The sequence below is a fragment of the Ochotona princeps genome, chromosome 4, assembly GCF_030435755.1.
Source record: "Ochotona princeps isolate mOchPri1 chromosome 4, mOchPri1.hap1, whole genome shotgun sequence".
In the NCBI taxonomy this organism is placed as follows: Eukaryota; Metazoa; Chordata; class Mammalia; order Lagomorpha; family Ochotonidae; genus Ochotona; species Ochotona princeps.
The window spans coordinates 13,049,591-13,075,133 of NC_080835.1; the positions used below are offsets into that span (position 1 = coordinate 13,049,591).

Genomic DNA, 25,543 nt, shown 5'->3' on the forward strand with positions numbered 1-25,543 from the left:
TTGGTCCTTGTCTTGCATGCTGTGAGATATCATGATACATTTATAATACATTTACATATTCCACTGTTTCAGCTTATCTGGGAGTACGGTTTACTCCTTTAATACATACAACTAGCATAAACAAAATTACCAAAAATGTAAATATGTTACCTATGTTATTTTATATGCAACATAACATACATTTATACACATATTTTATGCCTTTTATTTATGTATTTTGAAAAGTCAGTTGTCTTTCAAGAGAATAATTTAGGAAACACCTGACATTTGTGGCCAAGCAGAATACATATTGATGAAAATAATTTTCATTTAGCCTTTCAATCATTTACTTCAGCACAAAATCTTGGGAGGAAAAGTCTACTAGTTTTTTGGGGTTTTGCAGATTTTGTCTCTTCCTCTCTATTAAATCATCCCTTCCACTGCATATGTAGAAGGTTCATGTTCCAGATCTGTGTGCACAAAGAATGAACATCATGTTCCTAAACATCATTGAGAAGAGAATTCCCTGAGAAAAATAGACGCTTCACTTGAATAGGGTCCATTGCTTATTCAGTGAGAGCACCGCTTCTCAAAATGCAATGTGCTTATGAGTCAGTTGAGAATTTGAATAAAACACTGATTTGAATGGGGAGTATGGCATGCGATCCTGCATGGCCAGAAAACTCACAGGAAACACCTGTGTCAGATGTGGTGCGGCAAGATGTTGAACCTGAGTTACAGATACATTCTCCTAGTTGTGATAACTTTGTGGAGGATGTCAAGAGAGCCAGAGGAAATAGCAGAACTCATCTCCAAAATGCAAATCCCCATCAGCTAAGCTTTCAGAATGAAGTCTTTTGAGAAAGTTTAAACACGGAAGCCACCGTGACCCTATTACGTGTGAGGATTTTCAGCAAGGCTTGTTTGACATCTTTATTTCTCAAACTATAGATCAAAGGATTAAGGACAGGAGTGACAAAGGTGTAGAAGACGGCTATTATCTTCGATTCCTCAACAGTCTTATCTGTTGGAGGTCTTACATACATGCAGAACAGTGTCCCATAAAACAGGGTTACGGCCATCATGTGAGAGCCACAGGTGGAGAACGCCTTGCGTTGGCCTTCAGCTGACTTGATCCGCAGGATGGCAGCAATGATGAAGGCATAGGACACCACGATGATGGTGAGGGAGCTGGAGAGGTTGAAGCCAGCTGATACGAGCATGGCATACTCCTTGACGGAGGTGTCAGAGCAAGAGAGCCTGATGAGCGGTGGGTCAGCACAGTAGAAGTGGTTGATGACATTGGATCTGCAGAAGGTGAGGCGGAAGGTCAGGATGGTCTGAAACAGCCCATCTGAGAAGCCATAGACATAAGGAAATGCGGCCAGACCAATGCAGACCCGCCTGGACATTCTGACATTGTAGTGCAGGGGATTACATATGGCCACGTAGCGATCGTAGGCCATTGCTGCCAGCATGTAGAACTCGGTGAGGAGAAGAGCGATGAATACATAACACTGTGTGAAACAGCCAACAAAGGAAATGGTCTTCTTGTCTGATAAGAAATTAGCCAGCATCTGTGGCGTGGCATTAGAGGCATAGCACAAGTCCACAAAGGCTAAGTTGGTGAGGAAGAAGTACATGGGTGTGTGAAGGCGAGTGTCCATTCTGATTAACACGATCATGCCCAGGTTTCCCAAGAGAGTGCTGAGGTAAACAATCAGAAACAGCACGAAGAGGAGAGGCTGCAGTTCAGGGCAATCTGTGAGCCCCAGTAAGATGAATTCTGTTAGAGCAGTGCTGTTCATGATGGGCATTTCCTGAGAGTCTGGGGCTGCACAGGAAAAAACACAGAACCATAAATTTACATTAATGTACAAATCATGTTGATAACATTTGAGATCAATTTTATCTCAAAATACATTACTGAAAATTACTTATGCCATAATCTAATATTTTATTTCCACTAAAATATTGTTTATATGCCTGTGCATAAATTACTGCTTTATTTCTGTCCCTTTATCATACCTCCACCACACTACATATTCCCCAATTTTTTTATTGGAAAGTCAGATACACATAGAGGAGTAAGATGAGAGGAAAATCTTTTGTCTTATGATTCACTCCTCAATGGCCAGAGCTGAGCCAATCCAAAGCCAGAAACTCAGAGATTCTAGGGTCTCTCACAGGTTTATAGGGTCCCAAAACTTTGGGCCATCTATACACTTCTCACCTGATTTGCCTTACATAAGATATTGAAATAATCTGTTTAGTCTCTGTGCTTCCACAGAAGTATACATACTTTCAATTTATTCTTTACTAGTTTGTATAACAACATTGCCACCAGTTTCCAATTTTGGAGTAATTGTTCAAAGGGAAATACAAAGTTCAGTTTATTATTGCAACAAAACTAGTGACTACACATGTATACTCTTCTCTAGATCTTCCATGTTTTTGCTTTTTGATTTTCTGGATACAAAGCAATCACTTGGAAAGCTTATCAGTTGAGCAAATTTTAGGGTCATTTCAAAAATAGTTTGCTGTAATGGAAATATTAAATAATTATTCACAGGCCTATACTGTCTGTACCTTGCATCCTGGATATATACAATTAGCATGTGTTCGCATATGTTAAATAAATGAGCAAATGATTGAATGTAAATGAAGTATCATAATAGTTTGGTGATGAGTACAATTTCTGGAAGTATTTATAAAGAAAATGCTGGGTTTTTTTCCTGTGGTTAATGCTTAAGGTATTTAACATAACTTATATAAAACAGAAGTATCGCTGTGTAGACCTTTAAGCCAAAGTTTGGCTCCTTTTACAAGCGTCAACATTCTGCAACTGTGCACTTTATTAATGAGAAGATAATAGCTCCAGTGGTTGAGTCCATGTCATCCGTATGGGAAACCAAAATAAATCCATCAGTCTTTCTTCTAGAAACTTACTTGAGGTTCAAGCTACACTAGTAACACGAGAAAAGATTGCATGTACATATTTTTAGGGAACAACAGGCAGAAAAGTTAAGTGTGTCTCAGAGCCCATGGCAGGGAATGTACAGCTGATCTGTATTTATAAATCTGGAAACAATGTTTTACCTGAGCAGTAGAAATGCAATGACATCCTCGGGGTAACGTAAAGTCAGTAGATAAGACTGATGTTAGAAATAAGATGAAGACTTTTTGTTGCCAAACATCTTCTTTCGCAGCTGTGACCTGAAGATTCCTCTTACTCGCTGAATTACAAAGTCAAACAAAGCCTAATTGTAAGGATTAAAATGTCTGTAATTTGTAGGTCTCAGTTTGAAATTAGACTTTTCTTGACTTCCTCTTGACTAAAAATAAAGAAGATCAAAATGCCAGAACTGACTTAGGGTTCTGACATGCATCTCTTTTCTCACCCTCTGACTAAGGAACTTTCTGGGATCTGCCTAAGTTATAAAATGCAGTCATGTTTATAGCAAGCAGGCAAGTTAGACCTTGTGTTCAAAGCAAATCTCAGTGGGATTAAGGATTATTAGTGACAGATGTTATACTGGAATTAAACCTCTGGGAGTCCAGGAAATATTCTCAGTAAAAACTAATGATTTGTCTCAGTCATATTTTCTGTAAGATCTAAACTTTTCATTGCTTATTTACTAGATCTGTGGAAAACATACAGAAGTTTCACAACTTCCAGGGCTTTTTAAAGATGTATTTATTTTTATTTAAAAGCAGGTTTTACAGACAGAGAAGGAAACAGAGATTGTCCATCTACCGGTTAACTTTCAAAATGGCTACATCAGCCAGAGTTGATCCAATCTGAAGCCAAGAATCAGGAAATTCTTCTGTGTCTTCCCCATGGGTGCAGGGGCCCAAGGACATGAGCCATCCTCTATTGCTTTCCCAGGCCGTAAGCAGGGAGTTGGAGCAGAAGTGGAGCCACTGGGACACAAGCAACGGGACACAATGGTCATACTGTGCGTCAGTGCTTACAGGCTGAGAAGCTAGATTGCAAACGGAGCACCAGAACATGATCCAGTGCCCGTAGTGGACACTGGCATTAAAAGCAACGGCTTACCCCATTACACTAAATAGAGTTCCAGAACAAAATTTTCTACTATTGTGGAGAAACCCCTTTGTTTCCATGGTTACTAATGAACACATGCCTGTTCTCTTTCTTTAAATCGGACTACCATTGCTCATATAACATCACTGCAAACACTTTATAGAAAAGTGGAATTTAAGCATAAATTTACATTAAGACAATTTGGATATTCCTGCATAGTTATTAATAATGTGCATTTTCCACTAACTTTTGAAAAGAACTCTTGTGTAAGTAGAATAATAGAGGCTGGCTTATCCTGCGTAAAGCCCTCCTGGTTCAACTGTGTTGTTGGCAATAACTGGATTGTCTGCACTTTAAAGCTGTGTATTATTTCATTGTTCTTACATACCATACTTTGCTATCCATTTAGTCATTGGTGGAAATATTTAGGTTGCCTCCATATATTTTTAAATTTTATTTGTTTGGGCCTGGCGACGTGGTCTAGCGGCTAAAGTCCTCACCTTGAAAGCCCCGGGATCCCATATGGGCACCGGTTCTAATCCCGGCAGCTCCACTTCCCATCCAGCTCCCTGCTTGTGGCCTGGGAAAGCAGTTGAGGACGGCCCAATGCTTTGGGACCCTGCACCCGCGTGGGAGACCCGGAAGAGGTTCCAGGTTCCCGGCATCGGATCGGCGCGCGTCGGCCCGTTGCGGCTCACTTGGGGAGTGAATCATCGGACGGAAGATCTTCCTCTCTGTCTCTCCTCCTTTGTGTATATCTGGCTGTAATAAAATGAATAAATCTTTAAAAAAAAATTTTTATTTGTTTGAAAGAGTGGAATGGAGAATAAGAGAGGCAGAAATAGAGTCAGAAAGAGAAAGAAGGAGGATTCTTAATCCTGGTTCATCCTAAAATGTTGCAAGAGCCAGAGCTGGAGAAAATGCAAAGTTGGACCCAGAAATACCACTCAGCTCTCCTGTTTGACTGCAGACACCACACCACATAAGCCATGACCTTCTGTCTGCCGTGATGTGCATTAGCGGGAAGCCTGAATCAGGACTGCAGCTCGTCCTCAAGCCCAGGCCTCCGATGTGAGCTCACAGTGCCCCTAGCAGTGTCAGTACGACCAAATACCAATCCCTTACATATTTAAACGGTTGTGAATTATGCCACTACATACACCGGACTGTCCATATCTCTTCCAGATCCTGATATCCACTTTTTGGGTATAAATCCACAAAATAGGATTGCTGAATCCAACGGTAGTTCTAATTTTATTTTTTGAGGAACCTTCATGTGCTTTCCAATGCTGCCGCACCACTTTGTACTCCCATCAGCAACGTACAGAAGCTGAGCCCTCTCTGCTTCCTCACGGACTGCTACGTTCACACTTCTCTGCAGAAAATCCAGGCTAAGTAGGCAGATATCCCAGAAACACATCAAGTAAAACATTTAAACTTGTTCTGGTGTAATTTTAGGGATCAGTAAAAAAATACTCTGCCATTATTTCACTGCTTTGCATAAGCCGTATCCTGTTGCTTTCCAATGCCTTTGTCAATCTACATATTGCCATAGTTGAATACACTTATTTTTGTTTCTTTTATTAATTTCTTTTTATAACACAGTTTCATAGGCTCTGGGATTCCCCTAACCCCTGCCCCTCATACCCTCCCCCCATGTTGGATTCCTCCACATTGTTGCAATAGTACAGTTCATATCCAGTTCTGATTCCTTCATTGCGAGCATGAACCATGCATAGAGTCCAGCCTCTTATTGTCCAGAGAGGTTCAACAGTTCCCTTGCAAGACCATCCCTGGTCTGAAAGTAGAGCTGGCAGAATATCATTCCCTTCAATGAAAAGCCACAACATAACATCAACAACAATTTACAACATTATGGAGTTAACTGACATGGTATTGAGTGACCAATAGAAAATCCAGCTCCCTGCTTGTGGCCTGGGAAAGCAGTTAAGGACGGCCCAAAGCCCTTGGGCCCTGTACCTGTGTGGGAGACCTGAAAGAGCTCCCGGTTCCTGGCTTCAGACTGGCTCAGCTCCAGCTGTTGCAATCACTTGGGGAGTGAACAATTGGACGGAAGATCTTCCTTTCTCTCCTCCTCTCTGTATGTCTGTCTTTCAATAAAAATAAATAAATCTTTTTAAAAAAAGGGCCTGGTGCGATAGTGCAGTGGTTAAAGTTCAATACACTTGTTTCTAATTTCGCCTTCTCTGCTTTCTCCCAAACCACTCCAATTGTGCTTTCCTTGCATCTCCTTCCATTTCCTTATCTGGGAATTGCTCACATGAAAACTAACAATGCACTCCAGGTCACTGAATCCAGTGATCAATTCATAGTCTTCTTTTTATTGCTCTAACAATTATTTTTGATACTGTTGAGTGTTTATTGTTCCTTGAACAGTTTCTTCCCTTACATCTTAGCACATAATGCTCTTTTTATTTGTACCAACTGAGTCACCTCTTTCTCTATGTATTTTTTCTTCATTTTTCCCTCTTAATGTTGAAGCAATCTGAAACTCAGTGTCTGACAGTCTCCCCTGTTCTATTTATACTCTACCTACATAGATTAGTCAGTGGCGTGATATTAAACACCCTTTGAGTAATTGAATTTTTAAAAATGTTTCTACAGCTGCAATCGTTTTCCCCAATTCCGGAACTATATTTCAATGGTCTCATTATTAACTTTGTATTGATACATAAGCAACTCAAAATGACTAAAACCTTTTTCTATCCATAGTATCCTCCAAGCACGATGCGGCTCATTTCAGTGAATCATAGCTCTAATCTTCCATGTGGTCAAAAGAAACCAAACACACACTCAAGCACACGAAGGAGAAACTTTTTCTGCTCTTTGTCCCATGATTCTGCTGAGGTTGTGCTAGAGCCTGCACGAAAGCACCAGTATCCACAAGCCAACTACTTCTTCCCCTTCCATTCCTGTTGCCTAGTCCCTGACAAACATTACGCTTCAGCTGAATTACTATTGCAGTGTTTTAAACTACTTCCTACCTCTGAAACCAGCTACATCCTCTTTGTGAAATTACCTCTGAGGACTTGTCACAAATGAGAATTCTTGTAGGAATATGACTGAATTCCATTTCTGTCTCCCAGTCTCTGATTCCAGATCCCACTTTCCTATAATGTTCATCCTGGGGACAACAGGTGATGAGTTGAGCATGTGGGTGCTTCCTGCTCACACGGATGCTCTGTGTTGAGTTCCTTTCTCCTGGCTTCAGTTGATGAGCATTTGCAGAATGAGCAAGGTGATGCGAGTTCTCTTTCTCTCACTGCTTCATAAGCTTCTTTTAAAAATGGTAACTATGATTTTAATGCAAAATGAACATCAGTTAAAATGGCAAAATCAATGTAAAAATATGTTGATTTAAAGAAAACAATATTCTGTAGGAAGTACATGTTTCTAAACATGTATGGGTGAGTACATGTTCAGAAAGGAATTTGATTTGCTCTTAAAATGTGGCTTTCCAATTATGTGTATCTAATTCAAGCTTAAACTAGATAAAACATTATGGAGTGTCCGACTTTCCAGGCACCACAGAAAAGGAAATATGGTAATACAAAATCAATTCTCAGGGACTATTCATGAGAAATTACATGACAAAGAGTATCTTTATGTATAATTGAGATTTGGAACTCAAAGATATCTTTTGTCCTTACTAAGTATTCACTAAAAGCAATGCTGTTTGTTACCTGAATATATTTGCTCTCGGCGATTAAAAAGTATCTGTCTTCTAATAGTAAGATTGATAACTCTGATCACACTTAAAATTTGAATCCAATTCATCCCTACACAAACATGGGTCCGACTTCATTTATCTGCTTGTTCTTCATTTAGCAAATACTTAACTTGTTTTATGAAGCAGAAACTTTCACAATATTGGTAGAACAGTCAACAAAATCAATCTTACCTATCCTTTCTTGGAGTTTGAAGTAAAAAAATTGACAGAGACAAATGTAGCAGGGTGATTTGAAAAAATAGAGACTTCCATGTCTTCCAAAGTATCATTACTGCAATCATCTCTCTTCTGCATCACATACATATTATTCAATGTTTATCTTTCTTCTTGTTATTTCTCAACTAAACTGAGAACTATCTTGCCTGCATTTTTTTTTAATGTTCTGTATACCTGGAAAGTTCTTTCACAACGCTGAAGCTTTGCTTAAGTGTTATTTCTATGGAAAATTCTATTCTGCTCTGCCCCTGTCTATTTTCTTATGACATGTCTTTTCTTTCTTATTTCTGCAGACACATCTTCTGAGTTTATATAGCAAGTTTTATTTGTCTAATGAAGAAATATTGCATATGGCCATGGTACAGAACACAGTTATTTTCATACAAGAAATCTTAAAGAAAATATTTTAATGATTTTTAGCTTGTTAATAATAAAGTGATTTTTATTGAGATATATTTTTAATTGGAAGAGTTGACAAACTGATCCTAGAAAATCGCCTCAGAGACAGATTTGCAAGTATGCTCATATTTAAACACTTAACATATAGCAGAAGTAACAAAGTATTTCAATGAGACATAAGAAATAGCATTTAAAATTTAAAAATGATGCTTTTCAATAAAATAGAGCTCGATTCTGTTAGATACGATTTATGGAACCAGAAAGACTGATGGTCCTAAAAGCAAAATCTTGAAAAACTGGAAGAAAATAAAAGTGAATAATTTTAATTAAGTAATTCAAGTCTAACAATGTACAGAAAACATCACACATTTGAGCTAGGCTGAAATATCTAACTTTTACGCCACCAGCAGCTACACTACACACAGAAAGGGATACACATACGTAAAACGATGAAAGACATTTTCATGGTGTGTAGCATCACAAAATTATAACCGCAGTATATAATACATAGAGACCTGTTACAAACAGCTGGAATAAAGGCAAAATATCTCAGAAAAAATGGATAAAGAATGTGGACACAGCTTAAAAAGAAAGTCTAGAATGAACAGTAAGGCATTTAAAAATATTCCAATTTAATTACGATCTGAAGTTACACAAGTGAGTTTGTTGCCGATTTTTCATGCAGGGAGGTAAACAGAAAGAAATGAAAATGTCCACAATTAACAGAATAAACATATACATGATAGGAGAGATACATATTGAAGTTGTCTCTTAAAATTCCTGTTACATAAACCAGTATGAATAAATTTAAGAGTGTTGTGAACAAATTGCTGAATTTATTCTGCATCATATTTTAAATTAAGCCACAAAATCCTATTTGGTTTTATTAATACATGCACACTTACCAAATGACTGTACTCTACATAAGGATGAGAAACAAATTTCTATATGACCTGTGTAGTAAACAGGGAAGGGGACAGAAAAGGCAGGTAGAATTCAACTTTATAATGTCTAAAAATCTGGAATATTGAGATAAATGTGACATTGTGGGAAGATTTCACAATGATGGGTTATGCTAAAATGTGTCATCTTCATATTGGCCATTTTTAGGTGTGTGTTGGAAATTGTTAAAAAACTTACAGGTAAAAATTAAGAAATAATGGTACAGGTAAATATAAACTGAATCATTAATGACAAAGAATTTAACTTCTTGAAAACAAAGAATAAAAAGAATAAAGTGAAACAAATCATTTGATACAGTATTACAAAAGACATGACAACAAAGAAATGAAATGAAGGATACATAGTATACAAGAATAATTCAAAAAGATTAAGGAAATAGAATTAAAGGGTATGATTGTGTTATTGCAGAAAGTTTCTGAAATCCATCCTTAGGGTTTTAATAATGCCTTATGTGTAAAAATTACTTCACACACACATATAAGTGTGTGTATAAACATATATATGGCATATATGTATAAACATATATGATACTTCAACTATGTGATAATTCATATATATATGTTTATCTCACCATCTCACAAAGAATGAGTTTATATCATTAAGAAATACATAAGAGAAAAACATGAACACTGCAAATTTAAAATAAAGTAATGGCATGAATTTGTCACAATTTAAAAAAAAAACAGTAGTTTACAGAAATGAGGACAGAGAGATCTTCCATCTGCTGGTTCATTCTCCATATGGATGCAATGGCTGGATCTGAGCTGATCCGAAAGCAGGAGCTTCTTCCAGATCTCTGAGTGTGGGACTCAAGAATTGGACCAACTTCTAATGTTTTCCCAAACCATCAGTAAGGTATCGGGTTGAAAGCCAAATGGAAGATCTCTCTGTCCTCATTTATGTAAAAATGCCATTCAAATCAAAGTAAATCTTTTAAAAATAATTTAAAATCAGTAAAATCGAGAGTTCAGCAATGTTGTTTTAACTCCAATACTGTCTAGTCAATCTCTGGAAATTCGAAAGCATGGTACCTCTACCTCAGCATTAGAGTCAGATGACAGCTGTAGGCAAGGCCATCTGTCCTGTTCGTTGTAATGTATGTAGCTGAATCCATGATTTGACCTGTTAGCAGTTCTCCCACTTGCAAAAATCAAATTTATGGCTCTTGAAAGGCAAAGTAACCCTGCTTGTGAACCACAATTCCAGGCCATAAGAAATAAAGGCTTAAAAAAAGCTGTATGTATTTAAGAAAGGGCTTATTTAATATGATAGTTGGATTGTAAACAGAGCTGAGATGCTACTGAAACTTACAGAAGATCTTTAATGACATTGGTGGACACAGTATAGCTACCTAAAAACCCACATTCCCTGTGTAACATCAATAAGCAAAGAAAGCATCTTTAAACAAATATTTGTGTATACTACAAGAAAAGATATGTAAAATACTTAGGAAAAATCCAGTTTGGAATGCATACAAATAGGATAAAAAAGTTTTCTGAAGATGAACACTTTATGTGATGAAAAGGTAAGAGAAAAAAGTAAATATTGCAAAGACTAACATTTAAGACTAATGGAACTAAATCCATTTTGATCATAATTGCAACAAGAGTCTAAAATGTTAGGCAATTTGGTTTTGAAAAATTGATGTACTTTTTTGTTAGGAAAGCTTGGGTATATACACATAATATTCATTGGGAAATGCAAATCAAACTACAGAATAACTTAGACTAAAACGAATGCCAGTATCAAATTGACACAACAATGAAGCAAATGTGACTCTGATGGATTGCTGGTGAGAATGTAAAGTGGTATAAATATTTCAGAAAGATACTGTCTTATAAAGCTGGGAGTAGTATGCCTATTATGTGGTGTTGAGTTGCTGTGCCACATAGAGGGCAAATGTAAGTGTACTCTCTCAAGCTGATTATTATAAATATTCTTAGGAGCTTTATAGTAAGTTAAAAAAGTGGAGACAACTTGGATGCCCTTCATTGGAGAAAGGGTAAACCAGTGGCAGTGTATTTTCATATAGTAGGATGCCATTAAGTAACAAGACAGTAAATGCAGATAAATAAAACATGGAAAGATATAAAAGGAATGCTGCTGAATGAGGAATGGTTATACTAAACAGTGTGAACTTAATGCAGTGAATTGACACAACAGTTACTATACCACTTAGGGTCCTGCATTCCATGTGAGAGTGTCTGGATTTTAGTTTTGACTGCACTCCTACCCAGCTATCTGCTAACAAATGCCCTGAGAGGTCATGACCCATTATTTAGTTTCCTGCTAACCCTCATTGCTATAGCCTGGCTCAATAAACTTGTAAATGTAAGACATCTCTCTCTCTCTCTCTCTCTCTCTCTCTCTCTCTTTCAAATAAATTTTCTCATACTTTATGATTCTGCTTATGTGGTGTTAGAGGGTAATTTGATTTCCTCCTTTCCAATTTGTAACCCAGAACACACTAAATCATTCTGTAGAGGAAAGTATCAGAACAGTGATTATCTCAGAAGCAAAGACTAAAAGATGCCAAGAATGCCAATGTTCTTTATGTTAATATTATTCAAGTTCCACTAAAATGGCCAGAACTCAGTATGAATGTAACTTGAAAAAAATAAAAAAGTAAAAAAGTAGTTGATTGAAACTGTTATTTTGAAATGAATTATAGACATAATACCAATATATCTTCATGGATAAAACATCAAACAAAATTGCTTCATTGGAAGGAACTAGGAATGACAATCAGAAAGTGTAAGAAAGGTCACATGATGATAAAACTGCATATTAGTGTATGTGTGTATGTATATACACACACATATATAGGCCCTTCTGAAGGAAATTTGGCATTTCCTTCCAGCACTTTATGAATGAAAAGTCCATTGGTTCAGTAATATCATTCAATGAACCTATCTCAAACAATAAGACATATCTGAATGATTCTCATTGCTATGTAATTTGTAAAAAAGGAAAAATGTATAAATTACAGATTTCTAAAAAAATCATTCAGAAATTATTAGACAATGCAAAAAACCTTTTTTTAAAGTAAACATTGCCATAGAATTGAATGTTTGACTTTTTAAGCTGTGTACCAATGTACTACAGATGGAATCATATATTCTTTACAAATATTGTGGAGAAATAACAGTACCTTCCATTGCTGTGCTTTAATACATAGAAAAAACATTTTTAAATTACTGGATGACACTGAAAATTTTAAGTATCTGACACACGCTTCCAACTCCCGTGTGTGAATTAAGAAACGTAAAAAATAATCAACATGATTCATTAATATAAAGTTTTCATTAATCATTCAGACTGTCAGAACATCTTATGTGCCTGTGTTGTTTCCTACCTTATTTCGTAAATAATTCCTTTTGCATAACTTTCCTTATTGCCCTTTTAACGTCCTTGTTCCTTAGGCTATAGATCAAAGGGTTTAACATAGGACTCACAAAGATATAAAAGACAGCTACGATTTTCCCCTGTTCCACAGATGCCTCCGAAGGGGGCCTGAGATACATACAGAAGAGCGTTCCGTAAAACACAGTGACAGCTGTCAGATGGGAGCCGCAGGTGGAGAAGGCCTTGCGCCTCCCCTCTGCAGAACGAATGCGCAGAATGGCTGTGAAGATGAAAATGTAGGAGATAAGGATGATAGCGAGAGAACAGGTGAGGTTGGAACCCGCCACCACGAACATGGCAGTCTCCTTGACGTAGGTGTCCGAGCAGGCGAGCACCATGAGAGGTGGATCAGCGCAGTAGAAGTGATTGATCTCATTGGGGCCACAGAAGGACAGACGGAGCATCAGAATGGTCTGTGCCAAGCCGTTTGCAAAACCGTAAATATAAGGGGCAGCTACTAGAGAGAGGCAGACACATCTGGACATCTTGCTGCTGTACACCAAGGGCTTGCAGATGGCCATATAGCGGTCGTACGCCATCACTGCCAGCATGTAATAATCTGTGATCACGAGGGCAATGAAGAAGTGGAATTGTATCAAACAGCCAATGAAGGAAATCGTCTTTCTCTTGGATAAGAAATGAACCAACATTTGGGGAGTGACACTGGTGGCGTAACAGAGATCTACAAAGGAGAGGTGACTGAGGAAGAAGTACATTGGAGTGTGAAGCTTAGAGTCGCTCCTGATTAAGAAGATCATGGTCACGTTGCCGATGACTGTGACAAGGTAGATGATTAAGAAAACCACAAATAGGACAGGCTGCAGCTCAGCTCTATCGGTCAGCCCCAGCAGAATAAATTCGGTGACTGTGGTGTAGTTTCTCTGTAACATTGTGCTTGGTTCCCTTCAAACAACATCTAAAGAAAAGAAAAATACATCCGCTGTGTGCCAATGGTTATTACCACTCTTAGGTCACCTGATCTGTGCTCTTCTTCTCTCCAAGTGGGCAATGCAAGTGGCATAAAGAAGCGGAATGAAGCATGCGTGGAATTAATGTCCTAAGTGTGTAGAGGACTTTCAGAAGAAAGGCTGTCATATTTTTAATGATTTCCCTGCCATTTTGCTCTTCTTATATTTTTAGAGACATTTAATACTTTGTAAGTCTTTCAGAATATTTTAATGGACACATAATAATTGACACTTTTATGGCAAACAGTCTGATATTTCAACAAGGATACCTGTATAATGATAGATTAGGGTAATCAGTGTATTTACTAGCTCAAGTATTTATCCGTTGTGTTGGAAGCCCTAAAAATACACACTGTATTTGTTCAGTACAATTTCCTTGCAAGAACGAGTAGAAATGCTGCTCTTCTTTGCAATAACATTTTATAATATGTATTTGGCTGATGTAAAATATTTGTTTTTGTTTGTCTTTTTTACAACTAACTAAGCTTAAGCAAGTAGAAATGATGTATGCTACATATTTCTATAACGGCAGAATCTCCTTGATGCCCTTCCAAATTTGAAATTGTTTTGACGTTGTCCTTCATCCTATAACATTAGTCCATTTTATCCAGTCTAGTAAACCCCATGTGCCCTCAAAATATCATTGTGCTTAACTTTTAAGACCATTTCAAGATAATTTTTTTTAGTTTAGATAAAATTTTGATTAAAATTAATAAAGCAATTTTAACCATATTTAATATGTAATATATATATATTTATGTACATACACATGTACAAAAATTAGTCTAAGGGCAATATATATATGTGTATGTGCATATGAGGGTATCAAAGAATTGGTGGAAACATAACTAAAAAATAGCAATTTTGATACCAAATGATTTGGTAATCTATGAATTTTTTTTTACGATTTACTCATTTGAAAGAGTCACAGAGAAAAGGAAATTGAGAGAGAAATTCTTTTTGCTAGTTCACTCCCCAAATGATTGCAATGACTGCAGTTGGACCAAGCCAAATTCAGGATCCAGGAGCCAGGAGCTTCTTCTGGGACTAACACAAGGATGAATGGACCCAAGGACTTTGGGCATCGTCCTTTGCTTTCCCATGCATTTCCCACTGTTTTCCCATGAGGAAATTGGATCAAAATTAGAGCAGCCAAATCTCAAAACAACACCCATATGGGATGCCAGGTGGGGCTTAACCTGTTACACCCTAATGTCAAACTCATAATGTTTTTTACTTTATATACATTTCCAAAAATGTTTAAAGATCCCATATGTACATAGATTCTTCTTTAAAAATTGCATTTCCATGTAAATTATCTTTTGATTTCATTTTCCAGACTTTTAAAGGACCCTCACCCACACATTCTGGCAATATGAAAATGTTCATTAAATTATGTTAAAATGTTCATCAAAAGGTTGAGTGGTAATAATTTTTAAAACATTAAAAACCAAATCTTCAGATCATAGTAAATTTGTGTGTTTCTCATTCTAACTCTTAAGATAAACCCATAATACAAATTACATGTCAATTCTTCAGAATATGAAGTTTCTATTAATTAGAGCATATTGGAGTGACAGTCATTTTGGCAAAGTAACCAAGACAATACATGAGACATCAGGAAGTACATTTCCCAGCATTTGGGAAAGGTAAACTTTACCATAGAGGTCATCATACAAAATCAGCCTCCTTCTTCAATGAAATAAACTCATTCAGGTATGAAAGCGTTACATTAAATTTTTCAATAAGGACTGCAATACTAATAAGCAAAATAGATCACTTTACAAGGCATTTTATAAATTAATCATTCCGTTTCTTCTTGTTCATGACATGAAGTTATCCTGGATGCAAATACTTTGAACTCACAGAGAATCGCATACAAAATAAGTCATTTCAGCTAGTGGAATTCTTATGAATTTGCGGTCTATTTTTAATCTCTTAAAGCCCAATTATATTTTAATTACAAAATCATGATAATTACCAAATTAATACTCTTTTATTCATGGAGTGATGCTTTAAAATCTCTATTATTGAAATATTTTTCAAGATTTGAAATGGTATTGCTATTTATTTTTACTGCAATGATATAGTGAATACACATGCCAGATAACTGACTGCTACCTGATAATACCCTTTGCAGTACACTTCCCTGTAAGAGAAGGAACACAGTAGCCAGCCCGGTTTTATCCAAGAATCCTCAGAGAAAACTGTTACAAGACTATCTCGGGGCTTAATGCTGCTGAAATTCACTTTACCTTGAAACTTTTATGTAAATATGTGCCACTTCTACCTGAAGCGCCTTTACATAAATACGTATTACTTCGGATTGTCCCTTAAGTGATTCTAAAGCATTAATTTTGGTTTTAATAAAGTACTACCTCCTTGCCATCTGAGAGTAATTCAATTTGAAGTGCATAAAAGAAATTTAGAGAAGATAACTACATGAAATTCATTCTTAACTTTAAATAATGTAGATTATAACGTCATTGTAGCTCATTATTCTTCGAGGATAAAAAACATTGACATCATGCAATCTTATAATGATAAAGAGTAGCATTTAACATCATTAAGTAAAAGGAATCATAATAACCAGTGCTATGCTCTAATGATTGAAGCTGCTGCCTCCCGTGCCTACATACTAAATGGGTGCTGGTTCTAGTCCAAGTTACCCCACTGCCAGTCCAGCTAATGCAGCTGGGAAAGCAGCAGAAGATGGCTCAAATTCTTGAGTCTCTGCCTCCTCATGAAAGACCCAGCTCCTGGCTTCGAATTGGGTCCTGCGCTAGCAGTTGTGGACGATTCAAGAGGAATGAAGCAGCTGATGGAAGGTTTCTGTGTCTCTTTCTCTTTCTCTCTGTGACTCTGCCTTCCATTGAATAAAAATGATCTTTTAAAATAAAGGAATCATAATATATTCAATGCCAATCTTTCATTTTGTTTCTTAGGAGGAAAGAGAGTATGAACAAGGTTAATTGTTGACATTCAGGGAGTATAATATTTACTGGATGCCTGAAGTCACACCTCCTGATTGGAATTGGTAACCAAATGTATAGTTTCCGATGATTAACAATATCCCTGCATCTTAGTTTTCTCATTGAAAATACATGGTTAATAATAGCAGGTCATTTCATGTGAAGGAAGCTAATTCCTAGAAAACCCTAAAAAACAGGCCTACCTTATAATACGCACCTACAAAGCTTCTAAAATATGTCTGGTACATTTAAAATGTTCAAGCTCTTAATACCATGGTGAATGACCCAGATCTCTAACTAGAATAATACTCTGCATCCAACTGTATGTTGTTGTGGACAAAACCTCTATCTTATCTACAGCTGTGCACACAATGGCACCTACATTAATGTTTTCCCTTGTAGCAGCAGTCACAACTAGTGATGGAATTAAGGCTCTTTTAGGTTCAGTTTTCCTTCATTATGGAAACATCAGCCCATTTCTCATTTATTTTTAAGTAATCATGCTGTGAGAAAAGCACTAGCAATCTGATAACACCATGCTAAATTGTCAGACTGTAGTTCAACCGATACTATACTTACTAATTAAGGTGTTGTTTTCAGATTCCAGCATCTTGATACTGTCTGATCCTACCTGCAACGGAGAGTAATTTTTCAATGGCAGCCTGAATTTGAAGAACTTGAAGCATTTATAACAGAATTGTCACATATGGATCAATTCCCTGGGGTTCAATTATTCCTGGCAAAAATCATTCAGATCATGAATAAGCACCACCTTCTAATTCTTTTGCACAGCTCAAAGCATTGAGGACATGAATTTTGCTCATTTCCACCTGCCATCAGGGAGTCATATTTCACAAGAACGATGAAGCAATGGGATTTATTATTTATTTTAATTTTGTATTTGAATGTCTTAATATTTTCAGACCGATGCAGACATGAAGTTCACAACCTGTAAGATACAAGTGCGTAATGCCAGGAGAACTTGGAGTCTGGGAAATCCCTGGAAGAGCAATTAATTTTCATGGAATCAAATGTGTTATTATTGATTTTGAGCACTGCAATTTATTTTTCGAAAGGGATAATAATACAAAGCTGTAGAAACAGTCTGTATTTACAGACAATGCAGTTTGTGCAAATGATGCTGTTTTTACCACCCTACTCTTATAGACATATTTTCCTTCTTTCTCATCCTTTGTTTATGTGATTAACAATAGGATAACCATAGACTTCCTTTGCTATGTAGTTACCTGTTGTCCTTGGCTAACAAAAGGAAACAGTATGAAGTCCTAGGAAGCAAAGAAAGACAGATGGCTTAGTTTGGCTATCAGCAAAGCTCCATGGGTTCTTTTTTCATCTTGATATAGAAATAAAAAGCCAGAAACAATTGCAAACAGAAGCTTCAGTTTTAACAAACCTAATAAAAGCACCTTGCCACAGGAAAGTGACAAGATGGAAGAGCCTAAGACAGACACTGTATGTTGGACAGTGGTCCCAGGTTTCTAAGGCCTTTTTTTTTTTTTTTTTCCAATTCTGGACATTTGTTCAATACTGGGGCCTTCTCTATTGGATTTTCTTCCATTTGATTTGGAAATGATATAGCAACATATTAGAGTGACCGCAAGCTTCCATGGCAGACTGACTTCTTTCAAATTTAAAATTTTCTTTAAAATTGAAAATATTCTTAATATTTTCACTAGAATCCCTCCAGCTAAACCCCTGAGAATGCCATGTCTTAAGCAGACCAAATGACACACAGTATTCACTCAATACATGTTTCAGTGGAGGTTGTAGCAGTCAAAATAATTATTGTAATAATTATTATTTTCTTAAAGGTTTTGGATATCTCTGTATTTTCCGTGTGGGAGATAAAAGGAGACTAATATTAGTGAAACTTTGTTGATAGCTTGGCTTTAGGTTTAAACATTATCAGTGACATAACAGTGTCTCTGAAATATAATCTTCTGAAAGATAAATGGTAGCTTATATGCAAGTGAGAACTATTTACAAAAGCTGAGCCTGAAATGTATTTTCCTTTCACTGTAAAAGTTGACGAAGAACCCAAAGTGCCATGTGCAAGATCATAAACATTTGTTCATTTTCAACTACACACTCACTGGTAAGGACAGGTTCAACTTCTCTGCATCACAGTTGTTTGTGTGTGTGTTTGTGTGTGTGAATTGGTGTTTAGAACAATTACTGTTATTCATAATAGTGTTATTAATGCTCTAGTCCAGAAGTACTAGTGCTGTACTCTGCTCTTAAATATACCTAGAAAAATATACCTTCTAAATATTCCTAGATGACAATGAGTTATAATCCCTACAATTGCCCATGCCAACAGTATCATGACCCATGCAAAGAGTAAAAAGTTGGAACCATTTCTCTTCCATCTCTAAATATTAAGTGATTGTCCCCTTTTCATGTTCAATGCTAATATGGCTGATGGGTTTTTCTGCTCATCTTGTTATAGAATGGCTCTTTCTCACTTCAATTTGCAGGTTGTTTATGTCAAATCTAATTATTTTTGCTGTGAATTTTACCTTTTTTGCACTTCCTAGTCATTTGTATCTTTTTCAGTAAGCCCTGTGATTCATTTATTGATCATGCATAAGAGATTTTTTGACTGCTTGTAAGCACCTGAGTCTGTAAATGTCCCTTGCAACACTGTTCTTGCCACATCTCAAGGGCAATGAGATTTATTGTCATTTCTTCAGTGCCACATGGGTCATGCAGTAGCATCAATTTCCACAAGAAGGTTTCCATTGTTTTCATCACTTTAACTGATGCATTGGTAGTTCTGTAGCAGTTTGTTTAACTTCATGCTGATGAAAATTTTCAGTTTTTCTTCATGTTGTGGTCTGTGTTTTCTGGCTCTGTATTCTAGGGGATGTATGTTAGAAATGTAGCACAGACTGACATGTCCTGACATGTAGACATAATGCAGTATGTCTCCCTACATCCAGACCAAAGATGGACTCCCAGTGAAACAATTGAAAAATATTCTGACAGTTGGATGCTGGACTCTGAAAATGGCCATACCTACAATGTAGGGAAAGACTTCAACTGTGGAATGATGGATTTACAATTGTTCATGAAGGACTGCCCATTGTAATACTACAGGGGAAATCAATAAATGGGGGTGGGATTGGGCCAAGGGACAGGAAATCCCAGAGCCTATGGAAGTGTATCATAAGTCTATAAAAAAATGATGCAGACAGGATCCCAAGAGAAAATATTAAATGAATTAATGCCAATCTCTGGAATCATATCTTAAGCATAGTCTTTTCATACATGGACCTTCTTAGCAGTTTGTGCCATGTATCAAGTAAACTAGTTACTAACTGATCTAATTTTACATAATCTAATCACATTTTACTTAACAACTCTTTACTAAATGTGAACTCTTTACTAAATGTGAACTATATAGCTAAAATATTATGCATATTCCCCCCAAAAATTCCAAGGTGACTATTACCCTATTTCTGTCCCCATGGTATTTATACATCAGAAAAATAAACATAAAAGCTATTAAATGAGTAAAATACTTAAGTCAAGTATAATGGTTCATTGGTTAATCCTCCACCGCAAATGCCATCATCCCATATGGGTACTGGTTCATGTCTCAACTGCTCCAATTATGATCCAACTCCCCAGTTGTGGTCTGGGAAAGTAGTGGAGGATGGCCCAAGAACGTGGGACCCTACACCCATGTGGTATACCTGAGAGAAGCTCCTGGATTCTAAAATGCTGAGATCCAGCTATTGTGGCCATTTGGGGAGTGAACCAGCGGATGGAAGGTCTTTCTTTCTCTCTTCTCCCTAAATCTGCATTTCCAGTAAAAATAAATCTTAAAAGATAAAGAGAAAAAAGGGAATAAATTGTATAGAGGAGACATTCAGAAGAAGAATCCACTGCTGCAACTGAGATACAATGATTAGAACTATAACCAGGTTCATTTAATTGCAAGGAACTGATATAAACAGTTTATTAAGTAGTAATTTTATTGCATTTTTCAGACGCTACATAGAGCTAATGATGAAATTCTAGGTTTTTTTTTCTTTAATTGAAAGGTACGTGGCTTTTGTAAATATCTCCAGAGGGAGCTCTCATAACATCCCACAAGTGATTTCCTAATTAATTTTTCAGAAATGAATATAACAAGGTTAATCATTGAGATATAAATCTTCCAACTTTGAGGACCTTGGGGGATGACAAAAAAATTACTGTCTCTTCAAGGTAAGTCTTCAAGTTCTGGAAATCATGAATTTATGAAAATATTGCTTTGTTTTCTTTTTGAGTGTCAAATGAAAATAGATGACTTTCAGTGCAGTAGTAAAAATGAGTTAGAATGCCTGATTCCATAGCCAAATGCCTGAGCTTGACCCTGATTTCCATGTCTGATTCAAACCTTCTGCTATGTTCACTTTTGGATGTGAAAAGTGGGTAAAGCAGCTGGGTGCCCATAATCAATGTTAGAAACCCAGAATGAGCTCCTGCAAGTTGGTCTCAGCCTGTCCTAGTATTTACAAAGTGAAGGAGTAAATTCTCTCTTTCTCTTTCCCTATGAAACAAAATGAGAATAAATAATATTAAATAGTATTAATAGTCAACCATAAAGAATCAGCACACTGTCACAAAACTCTAGGCAGCCAGGTGCCTGATCCTCTCTGACAAAGACAACAGGTCACTAGAGACATATGAGATCAAGCAGACCTCACAGCCATCACCGATGTTGCTTACAGATCTGTTGTTTTGAGACTTAAAACAGGCTTTACCAATTCTTAGAATGCAAACAATTCATATGTTAACCATTTTGATTTTCCAGGCATAAAGCCTTACATTTTGATTTGACAAAATATACTCCAAATCCTGAGTATATTGTGCAATCACTAAGAGAAAAATTCAGAGATTTAGGTAAAAATAAATTTAAGGTTACGACTTGAGGAAAAGGAATATACCTGAATACCTTTCTTTCTTCATGTTGAGAGACTTCTCCAACTCAGGTTTTCATTGGGATATGATGACACTGTTAGACTCAGCATCATCACAGCACATTCACAGCGATTTACAGAAATGATTTCCTTCACTAAATTTTTGTCTCTTCCCAACATTGTTGCAGATTTCACTTATTTCTCAGTTGAAGCCTCCAATCGGCTGAGGTTTAAGAAAACAATCTATAGGAACTGAAGTTTTTGTGTTTTTCCTCTGCATTGTATGCAGAGCTTTTTTTTTTTTCCTGTTCTAAGTAAAATCAGGGCTGTTTTCAGCAATTCTATATTCAGACTGGCATTATTTTATACATGCAATTGCATTTTGTTAGATTGTCCTTATTTTCTCACATCTTCCTCTTGAAATGAAGGAGACTCACAAATCAGAGGATGGTCTCTTAACACAGGTTGTGTGACAGGTGTGTGACATTGTGGGTTATGGGATATGATGAGCCAAAACCACCATCTGTTCAGGCAGCTGTTCAGGAAAGGATAGTTGGGGAAGATGGAGAAGCAATGGAAAGTTCTCAAGGTAGGAATGGACCCATCTGTTCAGGGAGTAGCTAGAAGGGCAATGAGGCAGAAGAGGTAACAGAGAGGAGATATGGAAGATGAAGTTGGAGAGGCAGTTGATGAGACATCACATAGTTTCTCTGGCAAAGCAGAGATTTTAGTTGCAGTGTGATGGACATTTAACAAATTCATGACGTTATTTACAGAAATCATTTGGTTTTATAGAAAAAAATCACTGGTGTAGGAGAATAGAAGATTTTATCTGTAGAAGAATAAAAACCATTGCACTATTATAGACAAGTAAGAGTTTTGTCTTAGACCTGACTGTCGGCTAAGGAAAAGCTGACAAGATATAATTTACAATACTGATGCAAAGTGTAAAATGAGTGGCATGAGATCGACTGAAATAGGAATATTAAATATGAAATCAGTTGGGATATTGTGAAGTAAATGGAGATTAGTGAAATAACATAAGTGAAGAATCAGCCCAAATTCTTCATTGTTTTGTAAGAAAGGAATGGGGGTGACTGAAACACCAAGGAACCGTGGAATATTTTTTATTTTCAGACACTACAAAAGCAGAGTAGGGAAAAAAATTAAGCCTGAATCTGTCAGGAAATAATGGGTTGTAGTCCCCTACTTTGTAGAAGGTTTTCCTTTTATTGCCAAGAACAGAATGAATTTGTAGGTTGGCCTCATTTGTTGATGCGAATACAGTGACTCTGATTCTGACTCCAAAGCCTGTCTGGAGACATAAAAGATGCATTTCAAATCCTCCGCAAGTAGCTACATTCGGTGTTCGAGTATGCTGCATGAACATCACTACCTCTTGCACTTCTTTAGTTAGCAACACAAGACACTCAAAACTACCTATTGAAACTCTTTCAGTTCTGAGTAAACAGTTATAATCTTCTCTGAATAGCATGTGTGTTCATTGATTTTCTTTAGATTACATGTAATTTTTTCTCTTTTTACACCTGACACATTCTTCTTTTCTTGTTAGGGAACATGAAGATAAAAATAATTTCCAAGGACAATGACACTGAGGCAACTGAGTTTGTTTTTCTGGGCTTGACCAGCAGACCTGAGTTGCAGCCCATTCTTTTCATGGTGTTTCTGTTGATTTACCTCATCACCCTGACTGGGAACCTGGGCATGATTTCTCTAATCTGAGTCACCCCTCAGCTGCAAACCCCCATGTATTTCTTCCTCACCCATTTAGCATGTGTAGACATCTTCTATTCCACCAATGTCTCCCCTCAAATGCTTGTCAACTTCTTAGCTAAGAAGAAGACCATCTCATACACTGGGTGTCTGACTCAGTGCTTTGTTTTTGTGACTCTACTCCTTACTGAGTATTATATGCTTGGTGCCATGGCCTATGACAGGTACATGGCCATTTGCAATCCTTTACACTACAGCAGCAAAATGTCCAAGCCAGTTTGCACCTGCCTGGTCACTTTCCCCTATCTCTGGGGATCAATGGTGGGTACGATGCAGGTGATACTGACCTCTCGCTTGTCCTTTTGTGGACCCAACACCATCAACCATTTCTACTGTGCTGACCCACCCCTCTTAATGCTGACATGTTCTGACACTTATGTAAAGCAAACTGCCCTGTTTGTGTCAGCGGGAATTAACCTCACAGGCTCGCTGCTCATCATCTTCGTCTCCTATGTTTTCATCTTTATTACCATCCTGAAAATCCGTTCCAGTGAAGGACAGTGCAAAGCCTTCTCTACCTGCGGCTCCCACCTGACAGCTGTCACCATGTTCTATGGGTCCCTGTTCTGTATGTATCTGAGACCAGCAAATGAGCAATCTGTGGAGCAAGGGAAAATTGTGGCAGTGTTTTGTATTTTTGTGAGCCCTATGCTGAATCCATTTATCTACAGCCTGAGGAACAAGGATGTGAAACGGGCTTTGAGAAGAGTGTTTATGGGGAGTCTGGGTAGAATGAAAAGTTCAATAGTTACAGTTTCTCAATAAAAATTTTAAAAAGATTCTCTTTGGAAAATCCACATGTGTCTCATTAATTCTTGAATGTAATTCTCTGCAATAAAGGTATTATACTTTCACCTTTACTCAGTTTAGGATTCAGTGAGAATCTAGCAGAAATAATGAATAAAAATCGTCCTTGGGTGTGATAATTGACAGGACACAGCAGTTGACGTCATCTGTCCCAGGTTAGTCAGGGCCTTGTATTCAGTTCTCTTAAGACCTCGTTTCTATTTAACTGGATCTCATGTCTACAGTAGCTCCTCCTGTTGATTTCTTAGCTTCTCAAATTTCAGGACCTTTGAAATTATTCATAACACATTTCTTAATGATTTTCATTCATTTAACATGTTTTAAAGTTCCTTCTGATGAGAGAGATTTTCTCATAAAAGAAAAAAAACTCCCTTCTCCAATGTCAGGTGCTTTTGCTGGCTATATTTTCATTGAACTTTTATGTTCATTCTTCTTGAAGTTCAGACAATATTTTTATTATATTCCAACAAAAATCATAATTTACATGTTTTTATGACTCCATGATCTATTATCACTTGCCATTAATCAAACACATTGCTTCTTAATGAAAATAGGCACATAGTTTATCCCTGTGAAACTATTAATAGCCATTACATATTATTTTTTCACTTATTTTCCAGTTCTTATCCACCAACAGAGTATTTTACCATAACAGCTACACTAAAAAGAATGAAAATTGAGTAAGTCACTGTCTGAAACACTGGAATTTCATATGGGCACTGGTCCAAGTCCCGAATGTTCCACTTCCGAATCAATTCTTCCAATGGCCTGGCAGAAATAGTGAGAAGTGACACAGGTGCCTAGACCTTTGCACCCTCATGGAGACCCAGACAATACTCCTGGCTCCCGGCTGTAGATTTCAGACTGGTCTATCTCTGGTGGTTGGGATCATCAGGCAGGTAGCTAACAAATAGAAGTTACCTCCTTTTCTTTGTCTCTATCTCCATAATGCTGAGTTTCAAACAACTAAATAAATTCTGAAAAATGAGTGTTGATCTCTATCAATGTCTGTCACATTTTCTAAGAGAAGATAGACAAGAACAATGAAAATACACTTACTAAAATTAAAATACATCTTAAGCCTGAATAAATTATTAAAATCAAGTTTAAATACATATATGTAATTTAGGAACAAATGGATTAACATTATGTGTATTTAACAATATCACAAATTGTTGAGAAAAATACTAGTGAACACTGGGACGAAATTTGTTAAAAATGTAAAACAAATAGTGACACACCATATTATACATAACAATATCCGGAACATGTCATTGAATTCCAATGAAATTTAGTCTCAAAAATTGTAG

General features: G+C 36.8%; 3 protein-coding genes across 3 annotated transcripts; 1 reads left to right on the forward strand and 2 right to left on the reverse strand.

Moving 5' to 3' along the window:
• Window positions 1-812: 812 nt before the first annotated feature.
• On the reverse strand, window positions 813-3,292 carry LOC101533410 (olfactory receptor 5M11). Its single transcript, XM_004585536.2, has 2 exons — window positions 3,079-3,292; window positions 813-1,813 (listed from the first exon to the last, which is right to left on the reverse strand). The coding sequence occupies exons 1-2, from the start codon at window positions 3,101-3,103 to the stop codon at window positions 822-824; spliced, it is 1,017 nt and encodes a 338-aa protein (XP_004585593.2). The 5' UTR covers window positions 3,104-3,292; the 3' UTR covers window positions 813-821.
• A 9,420-nt stretch (window positions 3,293-12,712) lies between these two features.
• LOC101520747 (olfactory receptor 5M5-like) lies at window positions 12,713-13,651 on the reverse strand. Its single transcript, XM_004585316.2, has one exon. It carries the CDS (start codon window positions 13,649-13,651, stop codon window positions 12,713-12,715), a length of 939 nt encoding a protein of 312 aa, XP_004585373.1.
• Window positions 13,652-22,127: 8,476 nt separating this feature from the next.
• Window positions 22,128-24,191, forward strand: LOC101533639 (olfactory receptor 5M5-like). The gene is given in 2 exon segments (XM_004585537.2): window positions 22,128-22,221; window positions 23,206-24,191. Coding segments are annotated over 2 exon segments (1,080 nt in total).
• Window positions 24,192-25,543: the final 1,352 nt, after the last annotated feature.

What these genes read in the sequence shown, in the direction of transcription:
- LOC101533410 (XM_004585536.2), bottom strand. Translation starts at nt 3,103, where the DNA reads ATGTCATTGCATTTCTACTGCTCAG. An exon ending in ATTGCATTTCTACTGCTCAG is followed by an intron (nt 1,814 to 3,078) that starts GTAAAACATTGT and finishes TTTCCTGTGCAG; the next exon opens with CCCCAGACTCTCAGGAAATG.
- LOC101520747 (XM_004585316.2), bottom strand. Translation starts at nt 13,651, where the DNA reads ATGTTACAGAGAAACTACACCACAGTCACCGAATTTATTCTGCTGGGG.